The sequence below is a fragment of the Cornus florida genome, unplaced genomic scaffold (genome assembly GCF_030987335.1).
Source record: "Cornus florida cultivar Cherokee Brave unplaced genomic scaffold, ASM3098733v1 CherokeeBrave_3.0.0_Hap2_Chr06, whole genome shotgun sequence".
NCBI classification, from domain to species: domain Eukaryota; kingdom Viridiplantae; phylum Streptophyta; class Magnoliopsida; order Cornales; family Cornaceae; genus Cornus; species Cornus florida.
Window position 1 is genome coordinate 55,256,087 of NW_026775576.1, and position 13,485 is coordinate 55,269,571.

Sequence of the window (13,485 nt, forward strand, 5' to 3'; positions counted from 1 at the left end):
AGGTGGATATTTGTTGAAATTTGTGGCTAAAATTTGCTAGCTCAGCAAGTGTGATTTCATTACCCATGACATCATTAGCTTGCCCTCCAAGAATTGTGATCAGCAAGCTTTGCCAACCCATGCATGGTCACCAAGTTCAATAATGTTGTGTGATGATTTTTTCACTATAAATAGCATATGCTCCCATGGTGTGTGATCATCCCAAATCAATTGAGTGAGTTTATAATATCAGTTAGTGAGTGAGAGAGTTTGGGTGTAATTGAGTTTTGGGTGTGAGCCATTTTGCCTTGTATCTCTTTATTTCCATAGTGAAATATTGTTCTGTTTTCTCCCTGTGGACGTAGGCATAGCCGAACCATGTAAATCCTTGTCTCGTTTGTGTGTGTGCCATTTTTTTTTCTTGTCATTTATTTTTTTTTTTTGTTCTCATAAACTCCTATTCGATCCTTTTTTTCATAACAACTTTTGTGTCTGATCATCTAAAGCCATAAGAATTGAAGTAACCACTAACAACTAATGAAGAAAATGGGTTTTAAGTGAGGTAAAGAATATGGGTTTGATGAGAGAGAAAGAGAGAGTTTCTTTGCAGTGTGGTTAAGCAAGAGATAAGGCGGTGTGGTTCCAATTATTGTGATCCTCAACATTGCAGGACCAAAATCGTCTCCTGTTAAACAGGGTTATATGCGTTAGTATTTTGAATATATTATTTATAACATAATATATGTATGTATACATTTTGTTTCATGTAATTAAAATATGTGGGCAAATTGCGAAAAAACCCCCTTGACTTTCACTCGTTTGCAAAAAATTCCTCTTATGAATATTTTTAGCACAAAATCCCATTCAACTATCACGAGGGGTTGACTTTAACTGATGTCCGTTTAGTAAACATACACTATTACCAAATTACCCATGTTTTCTTAATTTTTTTTAGTGACTGCCTAAAATGAATTTTATTTCCATTTGTTCACGTTTGGACTCAATCTTTACAAAAGTTATAGAATTGACTCACTAATTTACACTAAGCGAATCAACCAAAATTGGCATTGAATATGTTCGTTTACACTAAGTGAATCATCCACTGACTCTTAGTATCATTTATCTTTCTCATGCAATTCACTCACTTGTATTAATAGTTATACGAAGATCATGCAGGTTTGGTCTAAAATTCGAAGATTTACAGTTTGGGGTTTTAAATCCTAAATTTTAAGGGTTTTTTTTTTTTTTTTTTTTTTTTTTTTTTTTTTTTTTTTGGTGGTGGTAGTTATCCCTTTTGAGAAGAAGACAACACAATCATTACTTTTAGTGGGATTACTATAATTATTTAACTTTTATGCAAGCTCGTATAAAATATCCTTCTATACATAAACATATAATATGGTTTTATACTATTTTAATTAAGATGACATTAGGGAAAAATTATCATATGGATATGATAGGATAAAAAATAAAATAAAATAAACTTTACTTATAATATGGTTTCATACTGATAGGATAAAAATAAATAAAATAAATTTGATTTAATTTTCACACAAGTATATAGTATTATAGTATATATGATTCAATTATAATATTGAAACACTCTTTACATTCAACAGGCCCACCTGCATAAAAATATATGATTCAATTATAATATTGAAACACTACTGTATGAATAAAACAGTATGTAGAATTTGCTGACGTGGCGAGAGAGTAAATAATAATAAAAGTCCTTTACTGTTAAGGGGTAATTTTGTCCCAAAAAATCGCTAAGCAAATTATTTAGAAGGGTACTAGTTAAAGTCACCCCTCAAGATAGTTGAGGGGGATTTTTTGCTAAAAATATTCATAAGGGGTATTTTTTGCAAACAGGTGAAAGTCGAGGAGAATTTTTTGCCATTCACCCAAAATATGTTGCGTTGCAGAGGCAAGAATTGCTGGGGTGTACACACTGAGGAAGTATTTTCATCGATATACCACACAATCAATCAGGTCTTCAAGTGTAAGCCACTCTCTCTAGATTTGTACACAATCAAACAGATCTTCAATGCATCTCAAATAATAGTAGCTTATTATCTGATTAATAATAAGCATTGTTTGTGAATTATGTTGCAGATGTGCTGGGATACACAGCTCATGGGCCATGTTTTGTAGATACATGGGGATGCGGATGCGTTATGTTTAGTAATTAATTACAAGCATTACTTGTTGAATGCATAAATATTTGCATATAATTGCGCGCTTATATAAATATGTACTTGTATGGTTAGTAATTAGTTACAACCATTGCGAAATGTTTTTTGAAAATATTTTCTAAAACGAAAGTTACAAGAGGATGAATTTTGGAATACACTATTTTATCATCTGAAAATTATTTTCATTTTGCGCTGTTATGTCTTAATCTCTCATTTTTGCTATATGTTAAGGGTGTAAACCATATCATATAAGTTATTAAGACCATAGATCCTCTCATGTACCACTAGTGGCGGAGCCTTGTAGAAGCATAGAGAAATGAAATGAAATGATTAACTGGATAGCCCGTTAGATCATGACATCATGTTGATATGATCATTTGTATACATATAGTTGAATAGTCCTTTCATGAATTTTCTCTACACCCTAAACCACTGTAATCCATTTCACATATTTTTTTCGATACCATCTCTCATGTAGTGTGTGGAAGGCAAAAGAAGACATAGATTGACATTTGTGTGCACAGTGTGAGTTACACAATGCGAAATTGGTTTGAAAATAAGTGTAACTTATTCCTTTATCCAAATGTTTGCTTAAATTAAATTTATTTATCGAATTAAACGTATATCAATCAATGCATAAAATAATTGCAAGTAAAGTAGAGTTAGAGTGACACCGAATTTTTAGTGAGGATACATAGTTGGAGAAAATCATCCAAACGTCGGAAAAACCTCAAAGATTGTTACGTGGTGTTGAGCAATCCACTGTAGATTAAGCATAATAGAATGAAGTTGGACTCAGGCTTACACCCCTTCACTTTATCAAGAATCAATTGGTAAACGCCTATGCCTTTGACTTCCTTGTCCAAACGCTCCCCGACTTCAGGTTTACTCCCTCAATCCTTGTAAATCGAAGGATTGCTGTTAGAGCAACAACACTACACAAATTCTTTGACCCCTTCAAAGTGTAATCGCTTCCTTATTTTTTTTCCAATCTAAATTGATGAAAATAAATATAAGCTCTACTTTTTCTAAATGGTATCAATGGATCTTCAATTATTTGAATTTCGATCAGATAGAGAACACCATCCTAAATTACTCGTATGTATAGTTTGTGTCCTCTCAATATGAAAAATAAGAAACTCTTAAAAACTCACACAAAAGGCTCTTTAGGATTTTTTAAATCTTCAATGAAAAAGCCATAATGAATTGTGTGCGAATGAGAGTTTATATAGAATATCAGAAAGACCTAATAGGGTTAGAAAACATGTACAATCTTGTACTAAAACATATCTCTAATTTAGAATTATAAAGGTATTAGAAATTTACTAAAACAAAACTTTTCTTTTCTGTCCAGGATAAGTGCAACCAATTCTAATTGAAAGTGCAACCGATTGGACTTTTACTGAGTACTGGTTTTGCTCAGGTAATGCAAGCTGTTCCATTGTGATGTTCAACCGGTACGATTGCTGAAAAACCCTAAGTACTCTATCCAACTTCAAATTCACTTTAAGTGATCCTCACACACTTACTTGACTAAATGTTGTTCAATAATGTCGAGCCGGAGTTGGCATGATCGAGTATTCTTCACTTGAATTTTTCGCTTCCGAAACCAAGACACTCACACACTTTACTTGACTAAATGTTGTTCAATGTCGATCCAGAATCAGCATGAGTATTCTTCACTTGACTTTTCTGCTTCCTAAATCGAGACACTCACACACTTTACTTGACTAAATATTGTTCAATATCGAACTGGAATTGGCATAAGTATTTTTCACTTGACTGTTCTGCTTCCAAAACTGAGACACAAATATAAATGAAAACTTAGAACTCAATTTCAACTTCGCTTTTTACCACTGAAATATGTCAATTACATTTATGTATCTCACACACTGTTTACAGCATCAGAGAATGCAACAACAAGGTGTATAGAAGCAAAGTTAGTCCACCCTCTGCAGTTATTAAAACAATTCAAGATACAGTGCAAAGTAAATTGTTCTGATCGATCAGGTTCCTTCAAGGAAATATTAATTGCTGCATCGTGTATTTTGTTTAGTTCCATAGAGACTTCTTTGTTGTGCTCTTTTTGTTTTTGTGCTTTCAGACTCTTTGGGTGGGGGGAAGGACAACCAGGGTATTGTGGAGAAGAATTTATTATGTGGTTCGGCGAAACCATGTAATTGCGACCAATCACAAGCTTTCATATAATAATAAATAAAAACAAGTAAACAAACATAACATTTTAGTTACATGCAATTTGTGATTGGTCGTAGTCATGTGATCATATGATCTTAGGCAGCATAGTGCTGTTTATGTGCTGGTTTCATTTTTATTTTTGTTGGTATTTTAGGTTGGATCATGGTTGTGCTTCTTTAGAGAATGCGGCTTTAATACGGTTCATTTGTGTGCGTGCGCGCGTCACTTCTAGATGATTTGGTCACCTAATCTACCTTTAGCCTTTAGTTCTGTACCTAAGCATTTTTTTTTAGTAAAACCTCCAGTAAAATGCCCCCTAAACCCAGCAGGTAATGTACATTACATAATTTGTTTTAGGGATTAGGGACTTACCCATTCTATGATTTGGCACTGAATGTTCCCAAAATGGGTATTATCATGTTGGAAGATGGAATTAATAATAGACGCCTGTTGGCATTCCAGCCTTGTTTCTCCTTTCACGGTCTATCCGAAAGAAAATCGGTCGTGAATATTTGGACTAGTTGTTCACTGTTCAAGAATTCTTGTTTAGGTATGAACCATTCATATTTAATGTTTTGATCTAAGATTTCCCGCACATTTTACTCACACACAACATATTGCTTTAAACCATGAATTGAAATTCAAGGGTTTTTTTTTTTTAATTGGCGAAAAGAAACTCATGTATCCATTAGGACAAGACTTGCCTACTCATTAGTGATGCTTATTGAAATTAATTTGAACACTCGATTTAAGAAATTGTTAAGAAGTAGCACTTATAAACTACAATCTTGGTGACTCATATTAATAGGGTCCAAAAAAAACAAAAAGACTACCATACTATATTTTAGTTCAGTAATAAATTTTGAGTTTATGCGAGAAAAATTATTTTGAAGACTAAGATAACAAAAGTCCATGTACCAATATACCTTTCCCAGATATGGGGAAAAAACATTTTCCATATTTGAGAAAGGATTGGAATATTATAACACTAGATGACTATATACAATCAAAAACTAATTAAATTGATAATGTAAAAAATCAACGGTGTTAATATTTAATATATATATATATCAGTGGATAAAAATTTATTGAGAAGAAACCAAAGAATAAAGAAGCCCCAAGGACACAAGCTACACAGCAAGAGCCAAAGATCTAAAACAGATCAACATAAACATTCAACTAAAAGACCAATGCTAAAAATAAATATAGGGCTAAACCCCAGCTAGTTTACACATAATTGAAAAATAAAAAATAAAAATTGCACACCAACAAAGTTATTATTAATGAATTTACCGGGAAAAAATATATATTATCACAATAAAAAAATATATATTATCATATTCACCCTAGCTAGTGCACACATCACCCAAAGGCGGCCACCGTTGCTTGCACCTCCATACGCCGATGAAGCTGGAGAGAGAAAGAGAGGAGAGAAAGGGGGAAAATAAGACCCATGCGCCGTTGTCTGGCCTGTTAGATAGAGAGTGGAGAGACGGGGAGATGAATTGATCGTAAGCAAATTTTTTTGCCAACTGGACTGCCACCTAGGATTCTACCTAAATAATCGGCCAAATCAATGCGTTTAAATATCATTTTCCTAATAAAATTTATAGGATCTAAATAAAACATATATAAAATTTAGGGTTTCAAACAATCCTTGCAATTCGATCCGAATCAATTCAAACCTTATGCTTTGATTTGGATTTTACTTCAAAAATCCAATTAATTTCATAAATATATAAAAGGAATGATACCACCCTTCGTATCAAACGAAAACTTAAGAGTACTGGTGCTGCATAAAACACCAAAATTAGATACTCTATAGAAATCAGGAACCAAATTAACCATATATACTTGTTTCAAGATTTCTTCATTTATTATAAGAAAGCTAAGAAAAAAATATATATACACAGATACATATATAACAGATCATATAACTGACTAAATATATAACTGAAATAAGTTAATTATAGAACATATAAAAACCTGTAGGCTTCCTCAACCTGATTGCATATATAGATCCTGTTTGGCTGCAAGGATAGGTTCTTTACGTTTTTCTTGAAGTAGTGTTTGAAGATTAAAATTCAATGATCATCAAACACTACTACAAGAAAAAAGTAAAGAAACCATAACCAGAATCATTCTCCATCGATCCCACGTAGCTAGAATCTTGAAAAGAGAACTCTGAGATAGATGATGAGACGTCCAAAGACAAGTAAGCCGTGAATATGATCATGTGTATATATATATATACACACACACACACACACACACACACACACACACACACACGCTAGCTTCATATATAAGCTAATTATAGGATAATATTCGAAGTTGTTTGATCATAAACCCTAGGACGCTAGCTTCATATATAAGCTTGAATGTGGAGGGACGGACGGAGACTAGTACTGCAAGTCAAAAAGTAGGGAATTAAGTTTGTTGCATGAGATATCTCAATGTATTTGTATCCTTAATTGTGGGATAGGAGATAAGGATTTAATTACCAAGTATTAGTTGTATGATTAATTTTAAGATTTAAAATTGACAAAAATACAAATTTTTTGATAATTATAGAAATGCCTCAATTAAACTCTTAAAATTTCACAAAGGCTCTTGGAGCTAGGGGTGGGACTAAGGATGGCAAAATTTCCAAACCCGCCGGATCCCCGCCTCGCCCAGTTTAGGGCGGGTTTGGGGACCCTTTTGTGTGAATGGTGATGGGGGTAGTTTTTAAAACCCGACAGGGGCAGGAGCAGGGGATTGGGTAAACCCGTCCCGTTTACGGTACATATACATTTATTCATTAGCTATTATGATATGTTACTAAATTAGATTAAGTATAGATAAACACACTTGAGAAAAATTATAACTTGGTTGTGCTGAGTCTTGGAATTTAAGAAAAAGAAAAATTATGTGCTAAAAAATTTAGTGTGTTAATCGATTATGGGAGCAGGGTGGGGCGGGTAGGGGGATGGGGGTGAAATTTTAAACACGTATTAAGATGAAAAAATTCACCGAGCGTGGGGATGGGGAATGAGATCCCCGCCCCATTGCCATTCCTAGGCGGGACACAAGACATGGCCCCACCAAAATTTTTCTTATTCCCTATTAATTATTATTTTATACAAATACCTCTACTTGTGGCCCCCAAAATTCATTAAAAAAAATTTTTAATTGGTCCCTGCAAAAATTTTTAAAACACTTATTTTATTCCGTAATAATTATGAATTTAGAAATAAATATAACTTGTATCATCTCAAAACTCATTATAAATTTTAATTTGGACATTTTTAACCTACTTTTGAAAGTCTAAATCTTAACAAATAAAAATAGAAGTTCATTTTTGGTATTTTTTACTTCAATATATCATTGTTTTACTCACATTTACATATTCGCAAGTGTAATACCCATTATATGAATTCAAGAGAGAAGAAAAGTAACACTAATGCCTTCTCATATTTAATAAAAATACATGAACTTTCTTATTATGTAATATCCCTAGTTTTCAAAAAGATAAGATTGAAATTTAACTATTTGTTTTTATGTGCATTTTAATTGGTAAATTGATTATTTGTTTTATGTGCATTTTAAACAAGTAAAAATATTACTCATTGTTGTGCAAAACAAGTAAAAATTAAGAGAGCTGATATTGGTGCTCCACAATTATCTTTAGGTGCTTCATTCCCTTTCTCACTCCAAATGAAATTACAAAAGGGTTCCACTTTGATTCCCATAATTTTTAATACCACAATTGCCATTCTTTAATTTTTTTAGAGTTTAGATTATCCTTTTCAAATCTCTCTTTGCCACAATGGAGTCATTAAACAACATTAGCAAAAGTAAGACAATAGTACCAACACCAAAAATGAAAAAAAGATTAGAGTACTTGTTGGCCTTTTATAGTTGGGAGTATATATATATATATATATATATATATATTCAACGGATAGAGGAACTTGAACCTTTTTTTTTTTTTTTTTTTTAACCAAGAGAATCAGGTTGATGAGAAGAATGTAAAAAATAAAAAATAAAAAAAATTGAAAAAAGCACAAATAGAGAGACACCTTCCCAAAGTCCAAAATAAACAAAATACAACAATAACGATTTCAATAACACCACCGTCAAAAAGAAGCGACCAACTAGAAATAAGTACAAATTGCTAAAAAAAAAAAAAAAAAAAAACTCTCAATGAAACTTGAATTATAAAACAAATATAGATAAAAATATTAGAGTTAAAAAATAAAAAATAAAAAAAATAAAAAATATGAATTACATGGAAAAAATTTCTTGACAATATACAATTGCTTATTTATGAATTCACAAGCACACAAAATTGACTATATTACATAACAAATGATTTGATTGACAACTCAAAATTCTATATGTTCTTTATTTGAGTGAGTCCTTTCAGCAAGAATTTTAAAATTACTTATAATTATTGTCAGCAATTTGAAAACTAAGTATTATACATTCCAGCTTTATATATATATATATAGCCATGCCAATCGTTATACATTATTAGTTTCATCAAATTTTAATATACATAACACAGAAATTGGGAAAAACTGGAGTATATTTCATAACTTTCTAATACAAAGCAGCCTGACCTTTATAGGCTGAATACAATCAGATTAGAATCCAGTAAATTAAGGAATATACAATCAAATCCCTAAGATCAGAAAATAAAATAAGTCAACCTAAACTTTAATACACCAGCTATATTAGCCTGTAATTAGTACAAAATCAGACAGTTAATACTTTCCAAATTTATCTAACAATTACATAAATCACGTAATTCTCCAACACTCCCCCTCAAGCTGGGGAATAAATATCTTCCATCCCCAGCTTGCAGACAATTCTTTGAAACGCAGGACTGGCTAACCCTTTGGTTAGTACATCAGGTAGTTGTCCTCTTGTTGAGACATACGGAGTGCAAATCAGTCCATTATCGAGCTTTTCCTTTATGAAGTGGCGATCAACTTCCACATGCTTGGTGCGGTCATGTTGCACTGGATTATGTGCAATATTGATGGCTGACTTGTTATCACAATATAACTTCATCGGCCTCTTAACTGAAACTCCAAGATCCTTCAGGACTATTTTCAACCATAATAATTCACATATTCCTAAAGCCATGGCACGAAATTCAGCTTCTACACTTGACCTTGCAACTACTGGCTGCTTTTTGCTCCTCCATGTAACAAGATTCCCACCTAGGAAGGCACAATAACCCGAGGTTGATCTTCTATCTGACACTGAACTTGCATAGTCTGAGTTTATGTAAACTTCTAAGTTCAAGCACAATCTTCTCTTGAACAATATGCCTCGACCTGGACTAGATTTTTAGATATTACAGGATTCTGTATACTGCTTGGAGATGTACTTCCTTTGGGTTGTGCATAAATTGGCTCACTACACTAACTGCATAGGCGATGTCAGGCCTGGTGTGAGACAAGTAGATTAATCTTCCAACAAGTCTTTGATACATTCCTTTGTCAACTGGCTCATCATCAACAGCTTCTCCAAGCTTATGATTCGGTTCAATGGGAGTCTTCACAGGCTTACAGCCTATCTTTCTTGTTTCTTTCAGTAAATCAATAACATACTTTTGTTGTGAGACGAAAATTCCTTCTTTGGAGCAAGCAACTTCAATTCTCAGGAAGTATTTCAGCTTGCTTAGGCCTTTTATTTCAAATTCCGTGGCCAGTTTAGCTTTAAGAGTTTCCCTTTCAGCTTGATCATTGCCAGTGACAATAATATCATCTACGTATACAATGAGGACTGTAACTTCCCCTGAAGAAGAGTGTTTAATGAACAAAGTATGATCACCTTGACTTTGTTTGTAACCCATTGCTAACATTGCTCTTACAAACCTGCCAAACCAAGCCCTGGGGGATTGCTTCAGTCCGTACAGTGCCTTCCTTAGTCTGCATACCCTATTCTTCTTCGGAAAACTAAACCCTGGAGGAGCGTCCATATATATTTCTTCTTCAAGATCTCCATGCAGAAATGCATTTTTTACATCAAACTACTGCAAAGTCCAATCAAAGTTAGTAGCCAAAGACAATAAAATTCTTATTGTGTTCATTTTTGCCACTGGGGCAAAAGTTTCTTGATAATCAACACCAAAGGTCTGGGTATATCCTTTTGCTACTAGCCTTGCCTTGTACCTTTCAAGAGATCCATCTGCATTGAATTTTACTGAAAACACCCATTTGCATCCCACAGTTTTTTTTCCCTTCGGTAATTCGACCGTCTCCCAAGTCTTGTTCTTTTCCAGTGCGTCCATCTCAACTTTCATGGCCTGCTTCCATTCCCTGCTGTTTAATGCCTCAGACAATGTTTTAGGAACGGCTATTGAGTTTAGCTGAGTAAGGAAGGCTCTATGTGAGGGAGATAATTTTTCAAAGGAAACAAAATGAGAGAGTGGATGTTGTGTACACCTTCAGGTACCTTTTCGAACTGCAATGGGTAGTTCTAAATCAATCTCATCAAACACAAGAGTGGAATTGTTTACCTGAGTAGTGTTTTTCTCCTGAGTGGTTTCTTTCCCAAGCATAGGTTCTGACTTTTGGGCTTGCTTCGGATTAGTCTTGCCTCCCTTCCTTCTCGAAAAAACTTGAAGTGGTTTAGTGACTACTGGATTGATTGATGGAGTTGGATTTTTAGGAGGAGATTGTGGTTAAGATTCAAGAGATGTCACACTTGGATTTTGAAGCGGAGGAATATCAAAACTGGGATCGGAAGTAAGTAGTGAAACCTGGGAATGAATGTGATCCGGACTTGGAGAAGCCGCGGTAAGAGGGGAACCAAAGGAAACCGAGGCAGGAGTGGTTGCAGAACTTGGACTCAAAGATGGTGGTGACAATTTGGGCATAAGATCGAAATCGAGGACATCGGCATCATCATCCTTTTCATCACTTGTTACCTCCCCCTGTGGAGAAGGATGATGAAAGAAACTCTCATGTTCAACAAATGTGACATCAATTGAAATGTCGGTTTTCTGAGTAGGCGGATGGTAACATTTGTAACCTTTTTGAGTTGAAGAGTAACTTATAAAAATACATTTAAGTGCTCGGGGATCAAGTTTGCTTCGATTGTGAGCATGAACATGAGTAAAGATAACACAACCAAATACCCGAGGAGACAACCTGTTTGGAGTAAGGAAGTCTGGAAAATGATGTGAAAGTGTTTCCCAAGGACTTCTAAAATCTAAGACTTTGGTAGGTAATTGGTTGATGAGATGAGTGGCTGTAAGAACGGCTTCCCCCCAAAAATATTTTGGAACTTGTCTTTGAAAAAGAAGAGCACGGGTAGTTTCAAGAAGATGTCCATTCTTTCTTTCGGCCACCCCATTTTGTTGGGGTGTGTTAATGCATGAGGACTCATGAACTATTCCCTCTTGATTCAAATATGGTGAAAGAATTTGGTTAAAATATTCTCTCCCGTTGTCTGTCCTCACCCTTTTGATTTTCACCCCAAACTGTGTTTTTATCATGTTATGAAATATTAGAAAGATATTGGCTACATCAAATTTTTGCTTCATGAGAAAAGTCTAAGTTACCCGCGTACAATCATCTATAAAAATGACAAACCAACGTGCCCCAGAATAATTAGCAACCCGTGAAGGACCCCAAACATCACTGTGCATCAAATAAAAAGAAACTGATGATTTATTATTGTTCAAAGGAAAGGAAATACGTTTGTGTTTGGCAATTTCACAAATATCACAATGAAATTGTTTCAAATCAACATTTTTAAACAAAGAAGGAAACATAAGACTAAGAGTTCTAAAGGAAGGATGACCAAGCTGAAAATGATGAAGGAGAATTTTGTCTTTATTTGTGGAGGAATCAGACAGAAGCACAGATGAACAACCAATTCCAGTACTCACTTTTCCACTCATGGGCTCAAGACAGTAGAGACCATCCTTTTCTTTAGCATGCCCAATCGTCTTCCCCGAAGCTCGGTCCTGAAACACACATGAATTTTTTGAGAAAATAAGATTACAGTTCATATCCTTGGTGATTTGTTTGACAGATAAAAGATTGGTTGTCAATTTGGGCACATGTAAAACATTTTTAAGACACAAGGAAGGTCCTAAGGATATGTCCCCCTGTCTTGCAACAGTGACTAAATTCCCATCAGCTATGGTGATCTTTTTATTACTTGGGCATGGTTTATAAGAAGAAAAAGATTGGGATGAGTTGGTCATATGGTCGGTTGCGCCTGAGTCGACAATCCAAGAGTGTGGGTGGATTAAAACATTATCTGAGACACTAAGAGCATGAGAACCAGAGTACATACCAGAAAGTGCTAATGAACAGGCACCTGTAGGTTCTTCGAGTGAATTAAGAAGGGATCGAAGGCGATCAATGTCTTCCTTACAGAATTCTCTGCTGCTGGAATTCGGTTGATCACTGGTATTATTAGTGCTATTTTGTGCAACGTGGACTTTTCCCTTTTGCTGCCAGCTTCTTCCTCCGGAATTCCAGTTTGATTGATTCATGTTTTGTGGCCTTCCATGTAGCTTATAGCAGGTGTCCTTCGTATGACCAGTTTTCTTGCAATACTTACATACCAGATTCTCTTTGAATGTCCTCTTCGGGTCAGATTTCTTATAATCAGTAATAGCTGAAGACTTCTTCTCCAAAGTTCTCTCACTAGCAGCGGTTGTAAGGAGTGCCGATCCTTCCAATGGCTGCGAATCCAACATAACTCCTCTCCTGCTCTCTTCAGCACGAATAGTTGCAATTGCTTCATTTAGGGAGGATAATCCTTTCCCCAAAGTCTGAACTCTTACAGTATCGAATTCCGGATTAAGGCCTACTAAGAAATCATAGATTTGGTCTTTTTCTATGAAAGCCTTCAACAACGCAGCATCCTCACTGTTCTTCATCTCGAGAACCTGGTAATAGTCCAACTCGTACCATAAATTTTTCAGAGTGTTGGCATACTCTGTTACAGTCTTGTTCCCTTGTTTTGTGGCAGCTAGCTTTACCTTGATCTCGTACACCTGGGCTGCATCATTTTTCTTCGAATAAGTTTGTCTGATCGCCTCCCATATCTCTTGAGCGGTTGTCAAAAACATGACAGTATCACTTATCTCAGGTAC

The 13,485-nt window shown here is 34.7% G+C and overlaps 1 protein-coding gene across 1 annotated transcript; it reads right to left on the minus strand.

Annotated features, from left to right (window-relative positions):
- Nucleotides 1–10,398: 10,398 nt before the first annotated feature.
- Nucleotides 10,399–10,929, minus strand: LOC132314123 (uncharacterized mitochondrial protein AtMg00820-like). Its single transcript, XM_059813023.1, has 2 exons — nt 10,888–10,929; nt 10,399–10,737 (listed from the first exon to the last, which is right to left on the minus strand). Exons 1-2 carry the CDS (start codon nt 10,927–10,929, stop codon nt 10,399–10,401), a joined length of 381 nt encoding a protein of 126 aa, XP_059669006.1.
- Nucleotides 10,930–13,485: the final 2,556 nt, after the last annotated feature.